At 36.3% G+C, this 19,201-nt stretch overlaps 2 protein-coding genes across 2 annotated transcripts; one reads left to right on the top strand and one right to left on the bottom strand.

Moving 5' to 3' along the window:
* The first annotated feature begins 172 nt into the window (after positions 1 to 172).
* On the top strand, positions 173 to 6,750 carry snx24 (sorting nexin 24). Its single transcript, XM_067432760.1, has 7 exons — positions 173 to 434; positions 780 to 863; positions 2,668 to 2,772; positions 2,872 to 2,966; positions 3,116 to 3,145; positions 3,411 to 3,475; positions 5,451 to 6,750. Exons 1-7 carry the CDS (start codon positions 366 to 368, stop codon positions 5,519 to 5,521), a joined length of 519 nt encoding a protein of 172 aa, XP_067288861.1. The 5' UTR covers positions 173 to 365; the 3' UTR covers positions 5,522 to 6,750.
* An 845-nt stretch (positions 6,751 to 7,595) lies between these two features.
* ggcx (gamma-glutamyl carboxylase) lies at positions 7,596 to 18,339 on the bottom strand. Its single transcript, XM_067432759.1, has 15 exons — positions 18,109 to 18,339; positions 17,241 to 17,450; positions 16,997 to 17,155; positions 15,826 to 15,991; positions 15,588 to 15,666; positions 15,381 to 15,487; positions 13,773 to 13,936; positions 13,391 to 13,692; positions 12,604 to 12,735; positions 12,153 to 12,304; positions 11,849 to 12,018; positions 11,629 to 11,759; positions 10,677 to 10,824; positions 8,387 to 8,591; positions 7,596 to 7,789 (listed from the first exon to the last, which is right to left on the bottom strand). The coding sequence occupies exons 1-15, from the start codon at positions 18,137 to 18,139 to the stop codon at positions 7,630 to 7,632; spliced, it is 2,316 nt and encodes a 771-aa protein (XP_067288860.1). The 5' UTR covers positions 18,140 to 18,339; the 3' UTR covers positions 7,596 to 7,629.
* Between the last annotated feature and the right edge of the window lie 862 nt (positions 18,340 to 19,201).

Genomic DNA, 19,201 nt, shown 5'->3' with positions numbered 1-19,201 from the left:
CAAACTATAACCATGAAACTAGGGCATAAATTAATTACCTAGTTAACAAAAAGAGCACAGGAAGCAGAAAAGCAGATAAACAGTCCACAGAACAGAAACCTGTCATACGCACGCTCATCGCTGAAACGTGTTATTCTGTTGTATTCTCTGTCAGAACGATAGGTGGCAGCATTACATCTGCAGACCAACCGCTGACCCTCCCGCGTGCGATGGAGAAGAAGCGCGTTGAATATTTTCAATTCTCATGATGTCAGGCGTCCAGTGAAGTCGACCACCAGAAAAAAATACTCTGAAGGGCCCACCGAAATCTCTCACAGTTATTTGACCTGGTGTGCCACATAATTACTAAGATATCTCGTTGGATCATGCATCCTATAGATGTGTCAATCCCGTCTTTTCGATCGGAGGGCAGTAACGCGGAGAAGGGCTACACGGTGAGTCCAATAGCTACTTTAAAAACGAGCCAGCTGCGTAAACACGCTGTCATTATAATAAACGTTACACTTGACCTCACTAAATAACTATAAATGTCGCTTTAACACGTACACATTTTGGCAGTGTCTCAAAGCCCAGTGAGCTGACTATTTAGAGCATGTTTGGACGCGTTTTAACGGGATTCAAAACACCCCAACCGCGCCTATGACGTCCGTAAATGATGTCTAGGTTTTTGATATTTATTTAAAGTGAATTCATCCTGATATGTATGAGCCATCTCAGCACACTCAAATAGACTGTATTTTATATGAAGGAAATGATAGAAACGCACTTTTTCTCTCCAGGTTTTTAAGATCGAGGTGCTCATGTGTGGTAGACAGCACACTGTTGAGAAACGATACAGTGAATTTCACGCCCTGCATAAAATGGTAAGAGCGCTTAAAACTGCTTACAATACTCTTTATCACACCACAATAAAATACGTAATGAAATACTGTGTTGGGTAAAGGAAAAAATGGATCAGAAAAAAACTAGAATGTACATTGTGGTGTGAATATCCAGGGCTCAATCACAAAGTTTTATTTTATGAATGTCAGAGCAGTTTCAGGCTATATACATTAACATAAACCACAGATAAACATTACTTGCAGCATTTATTCATCTTAAAGGGACAGTTCACCCAAAAATGAAAATTCTGTAATCATTTACTCTAATTACTTTAATAATTTACCCGCATGTTGTTTCAAACCTGTATGAATTTCTTTCTTCTGCTGAACACAAAAGAAGATATTTTAAGGAATGTCGGGAACCAAACAGGTTATGGGCCCCATTGACTTCCATAATATAAATAAGTAAATGATGAATTTAATTTTTTTGTGTACTCTCCCTTTAATTATAACTCAATTGCTTTGTATGACTCATTATAACTTGTTTTTTTTTGTTTTGGATAAAAACATCTGCTAAATGCATGAAACGTAAGCGTAATTAATATTTGTATACTTTTAATACATTCTTAACACTTCAATTAATTAAGATTGGTTAATGTATATTGAACATGAATTAACAAAGAACAATTATATTGGATGCACATAAAAAATTATATAAAAATAGTAAAATCTTTTAATAAACTCTCATAAGCCTTATAACTGTTTATGCGTTTATAAGTAGAGGCACAAAAGAGACTTAGACCGTTTTTGTTGTGAATGAAACATTTTGATATCTCCAAGACATTTTAGATATTTCCTAAATTATATGCTGTAAAAATATTAACTCATTGTTAATTCATGAAATTGAATGTTAACTAATATATTTTGACTCTAACTGAAAAATCGGTAATATATTATTATTATTATTATTATTATTATATAGCAACTGTCACGATTAAATGCATCCAAAATACGTTTGTTACATAATTTTTGTGTACTGTGTATAATTATTATGTATATATAAATACACACATGCATGTATACATTTATATAAAAAAAACTTAAACTTAGCGCATATATATATATATATATATATATATATATATATATATATATATATATATATATATATATATATATATATATATATATATATATATATATATATATATACACACACACACACACACACACACACACACACACACACACACACACACACACACACACACACACACACACACACACACACACACACAGTGGTGGGCTGACAGGGCTATCAGGGCCTTCTCTGCTGGCCCTGTCTATATTGTTATATAAATATACTGTATATGTATAAACATGCAAATGTTTCATATATACATGAATGTGTTTATACATACATAATAATTATACACAGTACACACATTATGTAAACAAACGTTTATTTTGGATGCGATTAATCGATTTGATAGCAAATGTAAATGTGAAAAAGAAGTGTTGCTCAAATAGTTCCTTGGAAAATTTCTCAGCTCAGCACAATGTATTAGTTTTGTACTTTTTATTTACTGTATGTGGTCAGAAAGAATGTTGACTATTATTGTGTGCTACTAGAGTACATCAAGATTATTTGATTGTGTAAACTTTGAGGAAAGAGGATATTCGACGTCAAGTGTCAGATGAAGTGGATTTTTACGCAATTTACAGTTTTGGCAAAATGCAGAAAATCCACTTGAAAAACATGCCTGACCTGTGTGTAAACTCTAGAGTTACCTTCTGGAAAGTTTGTAACATGTTTTTTTTTTCACCTCTAACTGCTTTTTTATAGCTTAAAAAGAGCATTAAACCTCCTGAAATCCCTTCAAAGCATGTGAGAAACTGGGTACCTAAAGTTCTTGAGCAGAGGAGACAGGGACTAGAGCTCTACCTCCAGGTATTTATCTGTTTGCTTAAAAGAAATCACACAGTGACAAACAGCCCTTTTCTCGTTTTCTGGAATAACCATTTGATTGTTTTTTGTGTGTCTGTGTAGACTATAATCATGGAAAATGAGGTTCTTCCAAAGATATTCTTGGATTTCCTCAATATCCGCCATTTCCCATCACTGCCAAAAACGGAGAGTTGTGGGTAAGGTTTTATAGTGTGTAATTTAGTCTGAAGTAAAGGCCTTAGAAAGCAGACCTTTGGACAGACATCAGACTTATCAATATAGTAATTAAAAAAGATCATTGTAAAATGTAAATGGGTGTTAAAATGACTGTCTTTTTCCTGTTTAGATCATTTGAAACGGAATCGGAGGAATCAAGGTATGTCGGCTTCTTTGATTGGAATATTTCCATCTGAAAGTAGCACAAAATGTAAAAATCAGAGCCATTTTGATGTGTGACGTGCTTATATAAAAGCATTTTTGAGAAGTTATTGCGCTGGCTGGGAAATGACACCACCCGTGTGATAAATTTCACAGTCAGCTTTGTGTTTTTAACACTGTCATCAGAAACTAAACTAGTTTGTGAGTCATTCTGCTCTATCTGTCTCTGTCTTTCTGACCTTTCCTCTAAAAAAACACTGCAGTAAACTGACACATCAACCAGCACTTCTCTTCCTGAGGGATCCCTATCTGCTGCCTGCCACCAACGGTACACGTCTATCATTTGGCTTTTGTTTTTTAAAGGGATATTTCACCCAAAAATGAAAATTCTGTAACCACTTAGTCACCCTCAAGTTGTTCCAAAGCTGTATGAATTTCTTTCTTAAGCTGAACACAAAGGAAGATATTTGGAAAAATGTTTGTAACCAAGCAGATCTCGACAGCCATTACCATAGTGGGGGAAAAATACTATGATAATCAATGGCTGCCACCTTGAGGGTGAGTAAATGATGACAGAATTTTCATTTTTGGGTGAAGTAAACCTTTGATGGGCAGAAGAATGCATGTACTTTCATATTTCCTCCACTGCTCGTTGGGGAGTCACAGATAAAAAAAAGCAATAAATTGTTAAATGTATACAGTAAAATATATAATAAATACATAAATAAATACAAAAATGGGACTGCATTAAATCAAGTATAGATTTAAAATAGATAAATATATTTATCTATACTTTAATGTATTATCACTTTTGTAAGTGAAGGCCTACATATACACACCGATCAGGCAAAACATTTTCGCATATTTTGTTGGTCCCCCTTTTGCAGCACTTTGTTTTGCTGCCAAAACAAGGTGTGCTGTGGTATCTGGCACTAAGATGTTAGCAGCAGACCCTTTAAGTCCTGTAAGTTGGATGGATTGGGTTTGTATGTTCAGCATGTCCCACAGATGCTCTATTCGATTTAGATTAATTTGGAGGCCAAGTTAACACCTCAAAACTCATTGTTGTGCTCCTCAAACCATTCCTGAACCATTTTCGCTTTGTACCAGGACGCATTATCCTGCTGAAAGAGGCCACAGCCACCAGGGAATACCGTTTTACATGAAAAGGTGTACATGGTCTGGAACAATGCTTAGGTAGGGGGTATGTGTCCAAGTAACATCTACATGGATGGCAGGACCCAAGGTTTCCCAGCGGAACATAGCACAAAGCACACACTGCCTCTGCCCTCCGCTGGCTTGCCTTCTTCCCGTAGTGCATCCTGGTGCCATGTGTTCCCAAGATAAGTGACGCACACACACCCGGCCATCCACGTGATTTAAAAGAAAATGTGAGTCATCAGACCAGGCCACCTTCTTCCATTGCTCTGGTCCAGTTCTGATGCTCACGTGCCAGTGCATTCGGTGGTGGACAGGGATCAGCATGGCTACCCTGACTGTTCTGCGGTTATGCAGCCCTATATGCAACAAACTGATGCACTGTGTATTCTGACACCTTTCTATTAGAACCAGCATTCATTTCTTTAGCAATTTGAGCTACAGTAGCTTGTCCATTTGATCGGACCTCACGGGCCAGCCATCGTTCCCCACATGCATTAATGAGACTTGGCCATGACCCCGTCGCCGCTTCACCACTGTTCCTTCCTTGGACCACTTTTGATAGATACTGACTACTGCAGACTGGGAACACCCAAAAATAGCTGCGGTTTTGGAGATGCTCTGGCAGTCATCTAGTCATCACAAGTTGGCCCTTGTCAAATTCACTCAAGTCCTTACGCTTGCCCATTTTTCCTGCTTCTAACACATCACCTTTGAGGACAAAATGTTCACTTACTGCCTAATATATCCCAGCCAATAACCGGTGCCGTGATGAAGAGATAATCAGTGTTATTCACTTTACCTGTCTGGCCATAATGTTATGCCTGATCGGTCTAGATGTATACTGAACTTAAGCAACTTTCAACTGATGCAACATTTCAGCCATTTATTTGTAAATCAGTCAGACATTGCCCATCTTGAACTGACCCAGATGACTCACTCTCACTGAACCACAGGTTATTAAATCTGAATTGAACTGAGTCTAATTACTGTTCATTTGTCACCGTGTAGTTAAAGTTTCAGGGTCTTGTTGAAATTTTTTTTATTTTAGTAAAAGACATCCTACAAAAAACAATCCTGTAATAAACACTGCATATGTATTACGTTACATAAACATTTAATGAATGCTTTTCAATTATTTGCAGATACGTTTTCAAATATGGTTATTGAAGGTGTGATACGTGGAATATTTTATCCAGACTTCCAGCCAAGGTAGATCTCAGCACTACGGATGACATCACATCAAGTTCATGGATAAAAAGGGATTCATTTTACCAACACTAAATCACACAGCGCCAGTTTAACAGACTCGCTCATTACAGCCTTTAGGAGTGCAGTTTGGTTTCAACACTCCATGAGATTGATTTGTTTTTGTGTTCTGCGAAAGCAGGAATTGAGATTTAGTTTTAGTGAACATTCGTATCGACTGCCGAATTAAGGTCTCATTTAATATCAGAAGTACCTCCGCATGTATTTTGCACATCTCTCCTCGTGTCATATATGAGGTCAGATGGATTTTCATCCACTGACTCTCTCTCCAGATGAGGTGACTTATCAAATAAGGAAGTTGATGAAGAGCCTTGAACCTTTTCATTATGCTATTGAATTTTATGGATGCTATTTACTTTGTTTTTGATGTGGCAATTTTTCGATTACCACCCTTGGCTTATAATTGGCAAAAAGGGAAGTAATGGGTGGACCAAACTAGTGTAAAGCCAGTGTATATGTGTGTTCGACTTGAAGTGGCGCTGCGCAGACTAATCGTTGTAGGACATTAAAATACAGCGAGGGCAATTCGAAAGCATACCGAGCTGTCTGTTCTCTAATCCCTCTTGCGGTATTTTACTGACCTGCATCAGTCTGCACAGAGCCATTTCAAGTCAAACACACATCTTATATCATGTTAATGCCCAAAACTGTGAGAAAAAAAAAGAAGTTATTGTTAAAAGTTTAAAAAAATTACGTTGTCACACAAGTTGGCTTTGCTAACCTGGAGGTAAGTAAATCCTTTTCAGTGGGTTACGTCTTTATAAATGCAGTTTAGTCTGGACTAATGTTAGTCTAATATTTCTAGAAACTTCACTGTGTATAAAGAACACATGTGAACGTTAGTTTAAAAGCTTTTACACTACTGATGGAAGTAGTATTGGTAAAGACAATTCGGTTTGAGAATTTATGTGTCATAGCTGTTGTTATAAAGCTGACAACAAAACAGAGAATGGATTTATGTACCATTTCAAGCAGTTCTACAGAAGTTAAGTGTTTGCTTTCATTTAGATGTATTAATTCTGTGTTTGGACGATGTGCCATTCCATTATGTGTGTAATTGTTGACACTTTGCATTGTCTCTTGCACTTTAACAATGGTGAAAAAAATCAGTTTGTAATTGAATATAATTTTAAAACTGATAGCAATAAAACATCACACACTTATCCTTTCCCTCAATACTTTGTGTGTTGACATATTGTGGTAGTGTTGCACTTTTTTTTTTTATTAAAAAATTGACACATACAGACAAATTCCAATCTGAACAGCATTCTGAATCCCACAATCAGTGTGCATAAAGGTCGTTTAATAACAGCATTTAGCATAATGAAACTTATGCATCAAAGACAATTCAGTACCTGTCCAGGTTTAGCATTTGAAACATTTGTCCAATTGAAACAGCAAGATCCCTCAAGCACAAATTAGTTAATTTTAAGGTAAAAGCTTTTGATTGATTTAAAGGTAAAAAAAAACAGCTTCAAACATTCTCACAAAAGGTTCACTTAAGAGTTTTTAATACTGAAATAGTAAATTAATAGTTTTCACAAAAAAAGAACCAAGTAAATCTTAGTGTCATCATTACTTGCATATCAGTAACCAGTAAAAAAAGAAAATAATTTCTGTCATCATTGTTCCAAACCTGTACGACATTCATGGACCACAAAAGGAGACATTTTAAAGAATGTTCCTGCTGCTTTCCCCCATACAATGAAAGTTGAATAGACATTGCCCAACTCCAAAACAACAGAAAAATTAACTGTAAAATAGTCTTTTATGACTTGTGTGCAACAGTATATTCCAGGTCTTTTAAGTCTCATGACAGGACCATGTTAAAAAGAGGAAAAATTTTGTAATTATTCACAAATCTTAAAATCTAACATAGTCATCTAATCTATGTAAAAGATTTTCATTTTTGGGCTTTAGTGTATAATAATAAAAAATAAAATAAAAACTGTAAACAACCTGATTTTTTTTTTTTTCACAATTGTGGAATGCTCCAAAAATACTGACCTACTAAAGCTGCAGTATCAGCCATCAGCTCAGTAACAGTCTCTTTTCTCAGAGCTCTCCGTGGCCTACCTCGTCTTTAAGACGCTCATCCTGATTGGTCTCGCTCTCGGGCTCCTTTAGGTTGGCGTAAGCCACCTCTCTTGTCAGTTGCTCAAGCGGTGGCAAACCTACAGCCAGGTTACGCAAAGCGATGGCTGTCATCAGGAACCTTAAGAGAGAACCAAAATAATTCATTTGTACTGTGGTGACTTGTGACAGTAGACCTTTAAAGCCATAATATGTAACTTTTTGCCACTAGAGGTTGCTTATTTAAAACAAAGCTGTAGCTTGATTACGCCTGGATTTCACAGAGCTTTTATTACGTCGCAGATGGCCCCTTCCGGTTTTTCCGGTCACGGATACACAGAGCTGCTTTATCATATTAGATACATTATTTGAGTGTGTTAAAAGTTATTATAATGCTTCTCTGTGCGTTCGCTCGGTGGCTACTATGAAACCCTTGTTGCGCACTGCAGAAAGCTAGATTGATATTAGGCATGGTAAAACATGGTACTCATGATAAATCAAGAAAAAAGCTTTAAACAATAATACTTGATTAGTTTTCTGTCGAGAATGTCTCCAAATAGTTGCTCACCTGTCTAATAAAACATAATATATTAAAGCGTCTTTGGTGTTTCCATGGTTCATGGTCCAAAGTATAAAAATCTACTAAAATTATATAACATTGTTTTAGTGGTTTTTGTATTTTAATCGAAAAATCTTACATATTGTGCTTTTAAAATCTCCCCTTAATAACACAACATACCCTCGTCTAATTGAAATGTATTTCTTTGAGGCAAATCTCTGGAACCTCTCGACCATGGAAGCTTCCCGCCGCTTTTTCACCTCCTGCATCCGCTTCTGTCGTTTGAGGAAGATTCGTACTACTGGGTCGATCACGCTGTTGTCAGAGTCCTGGTCGTCGAGACCAGTGATGAGCGGCTGCAGCTCAGGAGGCAAAGGCTCCGTTTCTACACACAGGAACAAAGCGACATATTATACAACATTTCGTTTTCCAACATCATAACGATGTCGGATTGCAAAAGCGTAACAGCACAGTCATGTCATTACTACACCTTTTCAAGTCAGGAGCCTAAGCAAAAAAAAAAAGGCCATTTTGTGAGACAAATGATATTTGGGTTTAAAAACACCCTTGTAATCTTTAATCAAAATAAATTCCCCTTCCTCTTGCAGCAACATCTCTTCTCTGATGATGTGTTTACTGGCATGAGGGCGGGACAACATATCACTCACATAAGATCCACCAATAGCAAACTACAACAATCCAATAAATCCCACCCTACATTTTTTTTAATGGACAGTCCCACCCTACTTTTTTTTTCTTGTTCGAGAAGCCATTTAACTCAGATATATACGTCACAATAGAGAAGAAAAAAAAACTCACATCAGTTGCATGCCAACTTTAACTAAAACAATTGAAATAAAAGATGGAAAACCTAAGAAATATGACTAGAACTATATATAAAAATAAAACAAAAAAAAAAAAAAACACTAAATGATTACAATAAATGTTGAAAAGGCCTAAAAATAAAAGGCAACAAAAAAAAAATTCACAACTTTAATAGTATATAAATAATCAGTGGCATAACTGTTTTAAAAAGTGGGTGGTACAGGAATGTGGGTACACAAGTTTAATTTATTGATACAGAAGTCATGTTTAATGTTATATTTTCATCCTTACATCTATATCTATCTATAGCCATATAGATTTCCCCCCCCCTCTCATTAAAACTAAATGCGTTAAGCAGTTATTCTATATCTAGAGCAGGTCCATGTTTGTGTGAATTTTGTTTTGTGATTTCAACCGTACAAATAGATTATCTACAAAGGCATCAAGCGAAAGATTGAAGCGCTCGTCTGTGTAGAGACTGTGCATGAACGACAAGATGGAACTGATAACAGCGGTAACGAGCACTCGCAAATTCTTATTTGACACACAAACAGATTTCTAATCAAATGGAGATGCTTCTTTCTGTGCTGTGTGATGTTTCAAAAAGTGGTGGGCACAATATATAGTTCCAACCACTTTTTGCCAGGCCATGATAGCAACAAGGTGGCGTGTGTTTGGATTTTGGAGGCATCACACATCCTGAACATAACATAAGTGCAGAAACAGTGTTTTCTTACTTAGCCCGGTTTCCAGTTATGAAATATGGATTTGTCTTTAATTTTTATTTTATTAATTTTATATTTCCTTTTACTGAAACACTAAAGAGTCAAGATAAATATTGTCTGTACCTCTCACTGAGAGAAAGCACATGCTATCAGTATTTTTTGGGTTAGAACTGGAGCTTAATCAGCTCCAACCATGGAGAGAGTGTGTATCTGTGTATGTGTGCAATATTCTGTGTTACAGATCAGTGTTGAGAATGGGCACTCTAAGAGATGGGTGGACTTCTTGTTCTGGGCAAGCTAGCACCCGCTTGAGACCTGGAAAGTCACTATGGGCCTAATTCCGTAGTGAAAGCATCAACAAGTGACACGTCATCAGATTAACTTACAATGTGTGAAATTTACCTTGACTGTATTTTATCTGAGATAGATAGACCTTAAAAACAGAATAGCTGTTGGGACAATTGTATGTATGATAGGGTGGGGCAACGAGACGGGAGAGAGAGGGAGGGCAGCCTACGAACTCCTTGTGAGACTTAAAGCTGGCTTCTGCTGATGTAACTGCTAACTATTCTTAAATCCATTTTTCTTTAATTAATTGCACTCCTGACTATTGGTCTTCATTTTTCACTACTGGTCTTGGGTCATAAAGTGTCCCCTAACAGTATTTACAAAAATACATCTTTGTTCATATTATAAAGCTGTTCTGGTTTTTGTTGCTATTTGTTTTGAGGCTTGCTTACATTTACACTTGATTGCTTGCTTAATTCACATTACACGGAATTTAATTTAAATGCACATTGTGCAAACACAGTTTGTAATGTTGGATTGGTAAATAAATATGTTAAAGAGAATAATTGAACTATTTGATCATGTGACAATTATTGGTAAACAACAAAACCAAAAACCAAAAAGGGACGTACCCGTTCCATTGCGCACTTTCTCCTGAAGTTCAGAAAGCTTTGTGAAGTTCTTCTGAAGCTCTGCCTCAGTAGTATTTACATAAATGTACATGTAACATGATGGTCCTTCAGACACAGTATACACCTTATGGTACGCACCAGCTGGAATCTTAAAACACGATAATGAAATGTATCAATATAGATAAAAACATTAAAAGGGAAAAACATTCCAAATGAAAATTTCCTGATAATTTACTCACTCCATCTCATCCAAGATGTTCATGTCTTTCTTTCTTCAGTCGAAAACAAATTAAGTTTGAGGAAAACATTACAGGATTTTTCTCCAACCAGCAGGTTGAAGGTCCAAATCAATGCAGTTTCTAAGGGCAGTCCATTTGTCAGAGGGGCTCTGCATGATCCCAGCCAAGGAATAGGGTCCTATCTAGCGAAAAAAAGTATATATTTTTTTAATTGTCTGACATCGTTGTGTTACCTTTATTTTTGTAAAGGGTGTTTGATTTAGTCTTTGCACGTTTTTTTTAAACACTGGGTCAGTACTTCTGTGTGTCGTTGAAGAAGCACAACACAGAAGTTGAGCATTTGTGTATAAAAAGCATATATAATTTTTTTTTATTGTAAAATTTTAAATGGCCGATTGTTTCACTAGATAAGACCCTATTCCTCAGCTGGGATCATGCAGAGCCCTTTAAAGCCCTTCAAAACTGCATTGATTTCATTGCCAATGAAAATAAATGAAGTTTTCTCATGTGGAGAAAAATCCTGGAATGTTTTACTCTAAAAAAAAAAAAAAGATTTAAGAAAGAAAAGCATTCACATCTTTGATGAGATGGGGATGAGTAAATTATCAGGATTTTTTATTTTTAAGTGAACGAATCCTTTATTAATAGTACATGTTTAAAATGTTATAGTGGAACAAATCATAGTTTCATAATGAAGCAACAGTGAATTGCACCTGCATCTTTTCTCCTGGTTGTAAACTGTAGTTCTTCTTCTCGTCCACTATTTCAACCTTCACGAGACCCTCCAGAACCTGAACACTGGTGTTTCCAAGATCCTCACTCACAAAGTTTTCAAGATAAAGGCCTGTGGATGTCACATTAATAATAACTGAGCATATGTGTGGGCAAATTAAGACAAAGTATTTGAGTAAAAAAATAAAAACAGATACATACCTGGGAAGTCAGCAATGAATACAACCTCAGTCTGGTTGTCTAGAGACCCCTCTATCTCCTCAAATTTGGTTCTCCACGGTGAGAGGTCAACGAGTAGTGGCATGAGCCATGGATTGGGGCGGAAGGGCGACCAATCTGCTTTTACAATGTCAATGCGCGGGTCAAAAATCCTATTAGACAGAAGGAGAGCCATATTGCAATAAAGGCTTTTTAACTTTCATATCCAAAGCCTTGTACTATTTTGTCTGTATGAATCAAAGAACATCTAGCAGCGTAAACTGAAAACACGATAAACATGATGAACCTCTGCTGGAAACGGTCATTGATGGACACCCAAATGTCAAAGTAGATCTCTGGTTCTGAGATATTGAAGCGTGGCAGATTTTCACTGAGGCAAGTCGCATACTGCTTCAACATGTCTCCATGGTCTTTCCATCTCCGGCTCTGAGTAAAAACCTGCACCATATTGGAATGACATGAGACGATAAGCATCTCCAGTTGGTTTGGTGTTAAAATTTGGAATATTGTGAAGTGAAAACAAGTTAAGAACTATTGATGTATCTGCATGTTGTGGATAATCACATGAAATTAATATAAAATATTTTTTTATATACATATATATATACACACACACACACACACACACACACACACACACACACACACACACACACACACACACACACACACACACACACACACAAACATCCATAACACAAGTTAATGAAAAATAATTCCAAATTGTTTTGACTCACTCCAGGGTTCAGATATCCAACGTCACCTGTTACGCCATCTCTGTAGGTGATCTTGACATGCTGATGTGAGCGAGAGTGAACCATCATGTCCCATGAGTAGCCATACAGTCCATTTGTCCAGTTATTATAGCCCTGTATGGCCCAGAAATTAAATGGTCAGGTAAATCATATATTCAATGAAAATTATTATATTATGTCATTGTATCCTGGTTAAGGGGATTTCCCATGACTGGGACAGTGGTGCAATGGATTGATCTCTTTGGCCCTTTTTACACCTGGTATTAAAATGTGTTATGGTCGATCAGATCAAAAGTAGATAAGGGAGACGCATAGCTGTTTACACCTGGTGTTTTAATCTGTCTTTTTTGTCCACTTTCAAGTATGGGTGTATAAATGTATGGGCTTTTCCAAATGTTTGCAAACCAAACTTGATCTTCAGCTGACAAAGTTTAAATCCCGCCTGGCTAGCGCGCTTCCCATAATGTTTAAACATAAGGTCAGTAGGCAGAGAGTAGGCGGTCTTTTGTGGCTGTTCGAACAGGGTTAGGGTTAGAATCTCTTCCAATAAGTATGAGCAATATTAATATTGATGTTTGCCTTGACATATCTACACATATTCAGCATGACTCTACCTAGCAAGGTATGTGATTCCTCTTCCAAAGGTTTGTGCAGATATTTGCTTTTGTTCACTATCTGTGTTTACATTGATTGTGAAAGTGCTGTATCCTCTGATCGAGTGAACATTCTAGATCAAAATGCACTTAAACAACATGCAATTTAAAATCACCTGGGTGATGAAATGAGAGTATGGCAAGAAGAGCTGCTCTGTGATGTAAAGGATGGTGAAGAAGGCTCTAATCTTGTGCTTGAAGCTCGGCGTGGTGGGTCTGGGGGCAGCGTTGGACTCATCTTGTTCTCTAGGCTCACTGGGTGGATTTGGGTACACGCAGGAGGTGCTGGGACTCGGGGCAGGAGAGATGAGGGGCAGTACAGGCCAGAAGAACTCTGGAAAACGGCCGAAAAATCGTCTCGGCCAGTCAGGGTAGCAAAAGAGAGGGCTTGTGGCCAACATGGTGTAAGGAAACATTCCTGAGGATAAAAATAAAGATCATAAAGTCTTCATAATCCTAAATATTTTGAGAAATTAGTCCTTTAAGATTAATTTTTACCTATGCTAAAGAGCTGGGAATTCATGCAGTGGAAATAGCTGACAAAGAAGATGGCGACAGGACGCGTGGCATCGAAGAAAAGCAGATAGCCAGCTGTGAGGTCTAAGATCAGGCCCCCACCATGGACCACCATCAGACTGACCAATTCAACAGGCAAGATCATTCTGAAAAAAGTGAGGAAGAGGAAAAAAAAAAAAAAGACAAAATTAGGTCTGTCATAATCATTAATTTTGTGGTGATGATTACGTGTCATACAAATAATTGCGGTTTTGTTTGTATCACTTATAATGTAAGCCTAACAAATAATTTTTGTGTGATTAACTTGGAATCATATTAAAACTAATCAAACAGGGCCATATGATTTACTTAAATGATGTGAAAATATATGATTAATTATAAATTGATAACGTTGTTAATATAATGATATATACAAAACCCATAAAGCCTCTCTTTCATATGAAGGAAGACACAAAAATCATGCATTTGATGATATTTCTATAGAGTAGTGCAGGTATAACAACAGAACCCGGAAGTCTAATTTGTCACTGGTTCCTTTGAGATTATTCCATGGCTATTTATAATGAGGTTTTTCATTTTATGTGTAAAATAAAGCCTGTTGTAAACATAACTGGACTACACTTTGACGTTTTGTTCTACAACGTAAATTACGCAAACCTATAGTGAAAACAAATTTTGAAGCAGTCATGTTAATTTTTAAAAGCATACATTTAAAAAATATTAATAACTAGATAAGAAAGTTTGAAGTGTGAGTGTTTGCAGTGTATGCTGTAGAACAAAATGTCAAAGTATCGTCAAGTTATGTTTACCACAGGCTTTATTTTACTCATAAATTGAAAACTCCATTACAAAACACCATAGCAAAATCTTGTGGCAAGTTAGTCTTCTGGGTTCTGACGTCATACCTAATGCTTAAATTTCAAAATGTGATTGAAATTTTATCTGCACATTTATTGCGGTAATCTCAAATAATTGGGATTATATGAAATAATCACGATCAGATGATCTAACAATAATTGTGACAGGCCTACCCAAAATATGACTATGTTTATGCAGGCAAAAGTGGCCCAAATCCAATTTTTTTCAGTCATATGTGTCTTACATCAGATCTGTTTTATTTTCATAACGGCACAAACTACAAGGAATCTTTTTTTTTTAATTCTGATGTGGGCCACTTTCATGTGTGGTACTAAATCAGATACAGCCAGGTCGGATGTTTTGCAGCGTGACCTCAGTCTGAACAGTCATATTGGAGTTCTTGCGACTTTTACGTCACTATAGACCGACATTTTTTACAATTATGTGCCAGTAGTTCTTTGGTCACTCGGTTAATATGGAAGATATGCTGCGTGGCGTCTTGTTATTGTTATGTATACAGGGGTCAGTTCGGGACAGCGATGAGTTCACATTTTAATATGATATTGTAGACATTAAAAAAATTAATGTGACCAACCAAACCAAAAAAATCCGATCTGAGCAATAAATCAGAATTGAGCACTACGGCCTGCAGTGAGAACGTAGCCATGATATCGATCCATAACAACAATGTGTCATGCTAGGGCAGATGTTGCTGGACGCTAATATACTCACTTGAAAGGGTCAAATAACCAATGGTGTGCCAAGTATTTCATTGAGTACCCTTCCACCCAATCAGCATCTAGTTTCTTGACCCCAGCGATGAAGTACACTATGAAAATCTGTCAAAGGCAATGCACATTCACTGTCTCATCATAACTTAATCTATGCAGATAATGACCTAAACACATGATATCTGCAAATCTAGATACATCAGCTGACCTGAGTTCTCAGCAAAGTGTAGTTCCATAGCGGTACATGGGCGTTCCTCTTCCTGGGGTTTCGGAGTCCATCTAATGACCTGCATTAAAACAATTAAACAAAATTTGCTTGTTAAGTGCTATTTTTTGTTCAAATAAATGACTATTGGATATATGTTTTGTTGTGTAATGCATAATTTTAAGAGTGAGCTAAGGGTCCAAATGGTTTCGGGGCCACAGTACAGGAAGTGTAAACCTACCAGTATCTGTTGGCATCCATGAGCGTGAGTTGAAAGCCGATGAGTCCGTACAGATAAGAGTGATTGTTCCAGGTTGTCTTGTCCAGGAAGAAAACGTACCAGTAAGTGGATATAAACATCAAACAGGCAAGGCGATAAAAACAGCCGAGCATGATACCAACAGCGCCTGCAAAACACAAACAAGTGGATGATTAGTCTTGCGTCTAACCAGATAATCTGAGCCGAATATCGGGACCGACCGATGCCCATCTGGTTGCATCACGTACAGCTGAACGTGAATTTTTCTCTGTGAGGAGGGTCAATCGGGTATAAATTGGCCTGAAACTCCTGTAGTCTGAGCCCAGCTTTAAAGAAGTACTAACTGTGTTCCCATCTGTCAAAATTACACAGTGGGTTCTGGAAATATAAAAACACTTCAGTTTCTCCATTCTGGCCGATACCAATAAGCCGATAATTATTGTCAGCAAAGGCTGATAACTCAATGGCTAATAATATAATTCTATATTATCTTGTGTAATGTTGAATGCGTAATTGTGTAATGTTGAATGCTACAACACATTTTAGGCATCAAAACATTACAATGTACAGTATGAAACAAATATTAATTTGAAAGATTATAATTAACTATAATCTTTATATTCAACTATTTTAAGGTTTTTAGTTTTTTATTTATATATTTTTTAAAGATGAACTTTCAGTGTGTTAAATGATGGAAAACGTAATTTATTGACAAACAAATATCAAGTGACAGAAATAAATGTAAAAACTCTCTTAATATCGGCCAAGAACCAGTATATTGTGAAAAAATATTTGTAATATTTAATAATTAATATATATTTAAATAATATAATTATTATAATGTTTACATAGTATTATGAATGTGTAATATGAATCATTTTAATTATATAAATTATTCATGTTTTTACAATTTATATATTTATATGTAATATTTATAAAAATCATATTTTTATTATACAAGTCAATATTTTTATATTGTATCATTGTTTGGAAATAATTTATGTGATACATCTCAGAGCAAGTCAAAAACTCTTTACTGAAGATTTTTTAGAAGTGCCTATGTAGAAAATACATCCAAAAGCAAGGCCACTAGAAAAGTTGGCAGTCACTGTTGCATTTCAGAGAGATTCAGAGAGTTTTCCAAGGAACTCACCAAGAAACATTACAAAATACACAAAGAACATCCAGTCCATGGGAAGGGGCTTCAGGAAGTTGAAGAGGGGGAAGCGGCACACCGGTGCCCCATCTAAATACTTGTAGTCCAGATGACTAAGTCCTCGCTCCTGGGTGATGTCCAGGGCCATCAGCATACCTGAGAAAATACAGCACACATCAACACCTAAACCACAATTTGGATGCTTTAAAATCACATACGTCACGCACAAATGAGGACTCACCAAATAAGAAACGGAAAATGCCCAATGAGGCCGGGTCAGAGGGGCGATTGAGGAGACACACCAGCCGATGCCACGATGACACATCTTCTTTCTCAAAGCCAAAAAGACGCTTCATGGTGCTGGTCGGCTCTGACGGGGACAAGTTTGCCTGTTCGTTCTCCGTACTGCTTTTTTGCTTTGCTTTGGAGGGTTCAACGTATGGAGCACCTGCTAAAGTTACAAAAGGAATCACATTAATATTATTTCTAGTCGGCATTGAGATTAAACCGAGAGTGAATGGATTGGGATTTAGTCTCTCAGATTTTTCTCTTGAGTTAAGAGAGTAATTCCCCCACAGAACATTATTATACAGCACATCACTTCTAGAGTTTCACTTCCAGAGTTCTCAAAATGTCTCAAAGTTGCCCGTTTTCAATGACTTGCCAGAAATGACAAGTCAGTATGATTTCTGTATGAACTCAAATATGCATTGTTGATTTTAGCTCAAATAATCTGAGCTAAGTGGTCCAATTTCATTTTACAGATTTATACACAAATGTTATTATTTGTCACTTCACAGAAAGAAGTATAGGAGAAACATGAGACGAATTTACTTAAATAAAACTAAACTAAGAACTCAAACAATTATAAAGGTATACAATTTCTAGTACACTTCATATTACAAAACAGTACTTGCATTGTTTTCGACTAAACCTAGATAAATCAAATTAACGTTACCTCCACATTTTCATTATTAATGCACTTATTAATCAGACGATATACGTGAACCTTATATAGTCAGATGCATACTAAAGCTAGTTATGCAAAGTTTATCGATATCCATATCCATCTCGTTATGCCAATTTTACTGTAGTAATACGGTATTTACCTGCTGTCGCGTCACTCGCCCCTGGCTCCATGTTGCAGGTTATGAAACCAATCTGCACTAAACGTTACAAAAGGTTTGTCAGTCTTAAACCGACCGAAATTCTTTCACATCCAAAACATAGGTTGACTTCCCCCCACACACACACCAGAGTGTGGTAACTGTTACGTGTCAAACAGACGCACACAGCTCCCTGAAAGGTTGGCTAACCATAGAAAGGTAGGCGACTGCGTAGATATCTGGCCGCTCATTGGCCGGTTCCGTCTTAAGCCCCGCCCATCAAAGATTGGAAGTGGAAACGCGCAGCGTCTCTAGTGGTCAAACCTGAGAAGGTCAGTGGCTGTGGTTTGTCAAGTCTGGTTTGTTTTTTTACATTTCTATTTTAGAGTGAATGAAAATATCTCAGCTGAATACCAAAGTCATTTTTGTTATGCAGTAAACTTTAATGTCCAAGCATATGTCTTAAAATATAGAAAAATAGAAAAAGTTTACAAGGTTTAATGCGTTAGCTAACTAGTAGTTAACATGAACAAAGAATTAATACGTCTACAGCATTTATTAAGCTCAGTTCATGTTAATTTCAGCATTTACTAATACAGTTTTAAAAACTAAATGTATGTTTGTTTACATTAGTTAATTCAATGTGAAGTAAAGTACAGTACAACAATTGACTATATTTTAACTTTTTACAAAGATTAATAAATTATGTAAAGAAAATATATAACTGTTTATAGTTTTTCCATGTTTATACATGAACTAATAATGAAGAGTTAAGTGTAATGTACTCTGTAATTAATTAAATGATCAATAAGTTATGACAACGTATGTTGTCAAAATATAGTTAAGCAATTTTCAGCCTTTTAAGTTATACAAGATTCAACAAATTTTTAAAGCCAATTTAATGTAAATTAAGTTGAAATTACGTAAACATCAAAGTTCTAAGTTTTTTTTTTTTTTTACATAAAAGAACATAAAAAACGGTTTTTTTATTTTCTTGAAAAAATAAAAAGGATTTCATAACAAATAGAGTAAAAAATAGAGTTCTTTTTCAGTTTGCAAAAAGTCAACAGAAAAGATTGTTGCGTCTCCGCGACAG

This window comes from Pseudorasbora parva, chromosome 23, assembly GCF_024679245.1.
Source record: "Pseudorasbora parva isolate DD20220531a chromosome 23, ASM2467924v1, whole genome shotgun sequence".
In the NCBI taxonomy this organism is placed as follows: domain Eukaryota; kingdom Metazoa; phylum Chordata; class Actinopteri; order Cypriniformes; family Gobionidae; genus Pseudorasbora; species Pseudorasbora parva.
The sequence above is the reverse complement of the archived record's forward strand: the minus strand, read 5'-3'. Positions and strand labels throughout refer to the sequence as shown.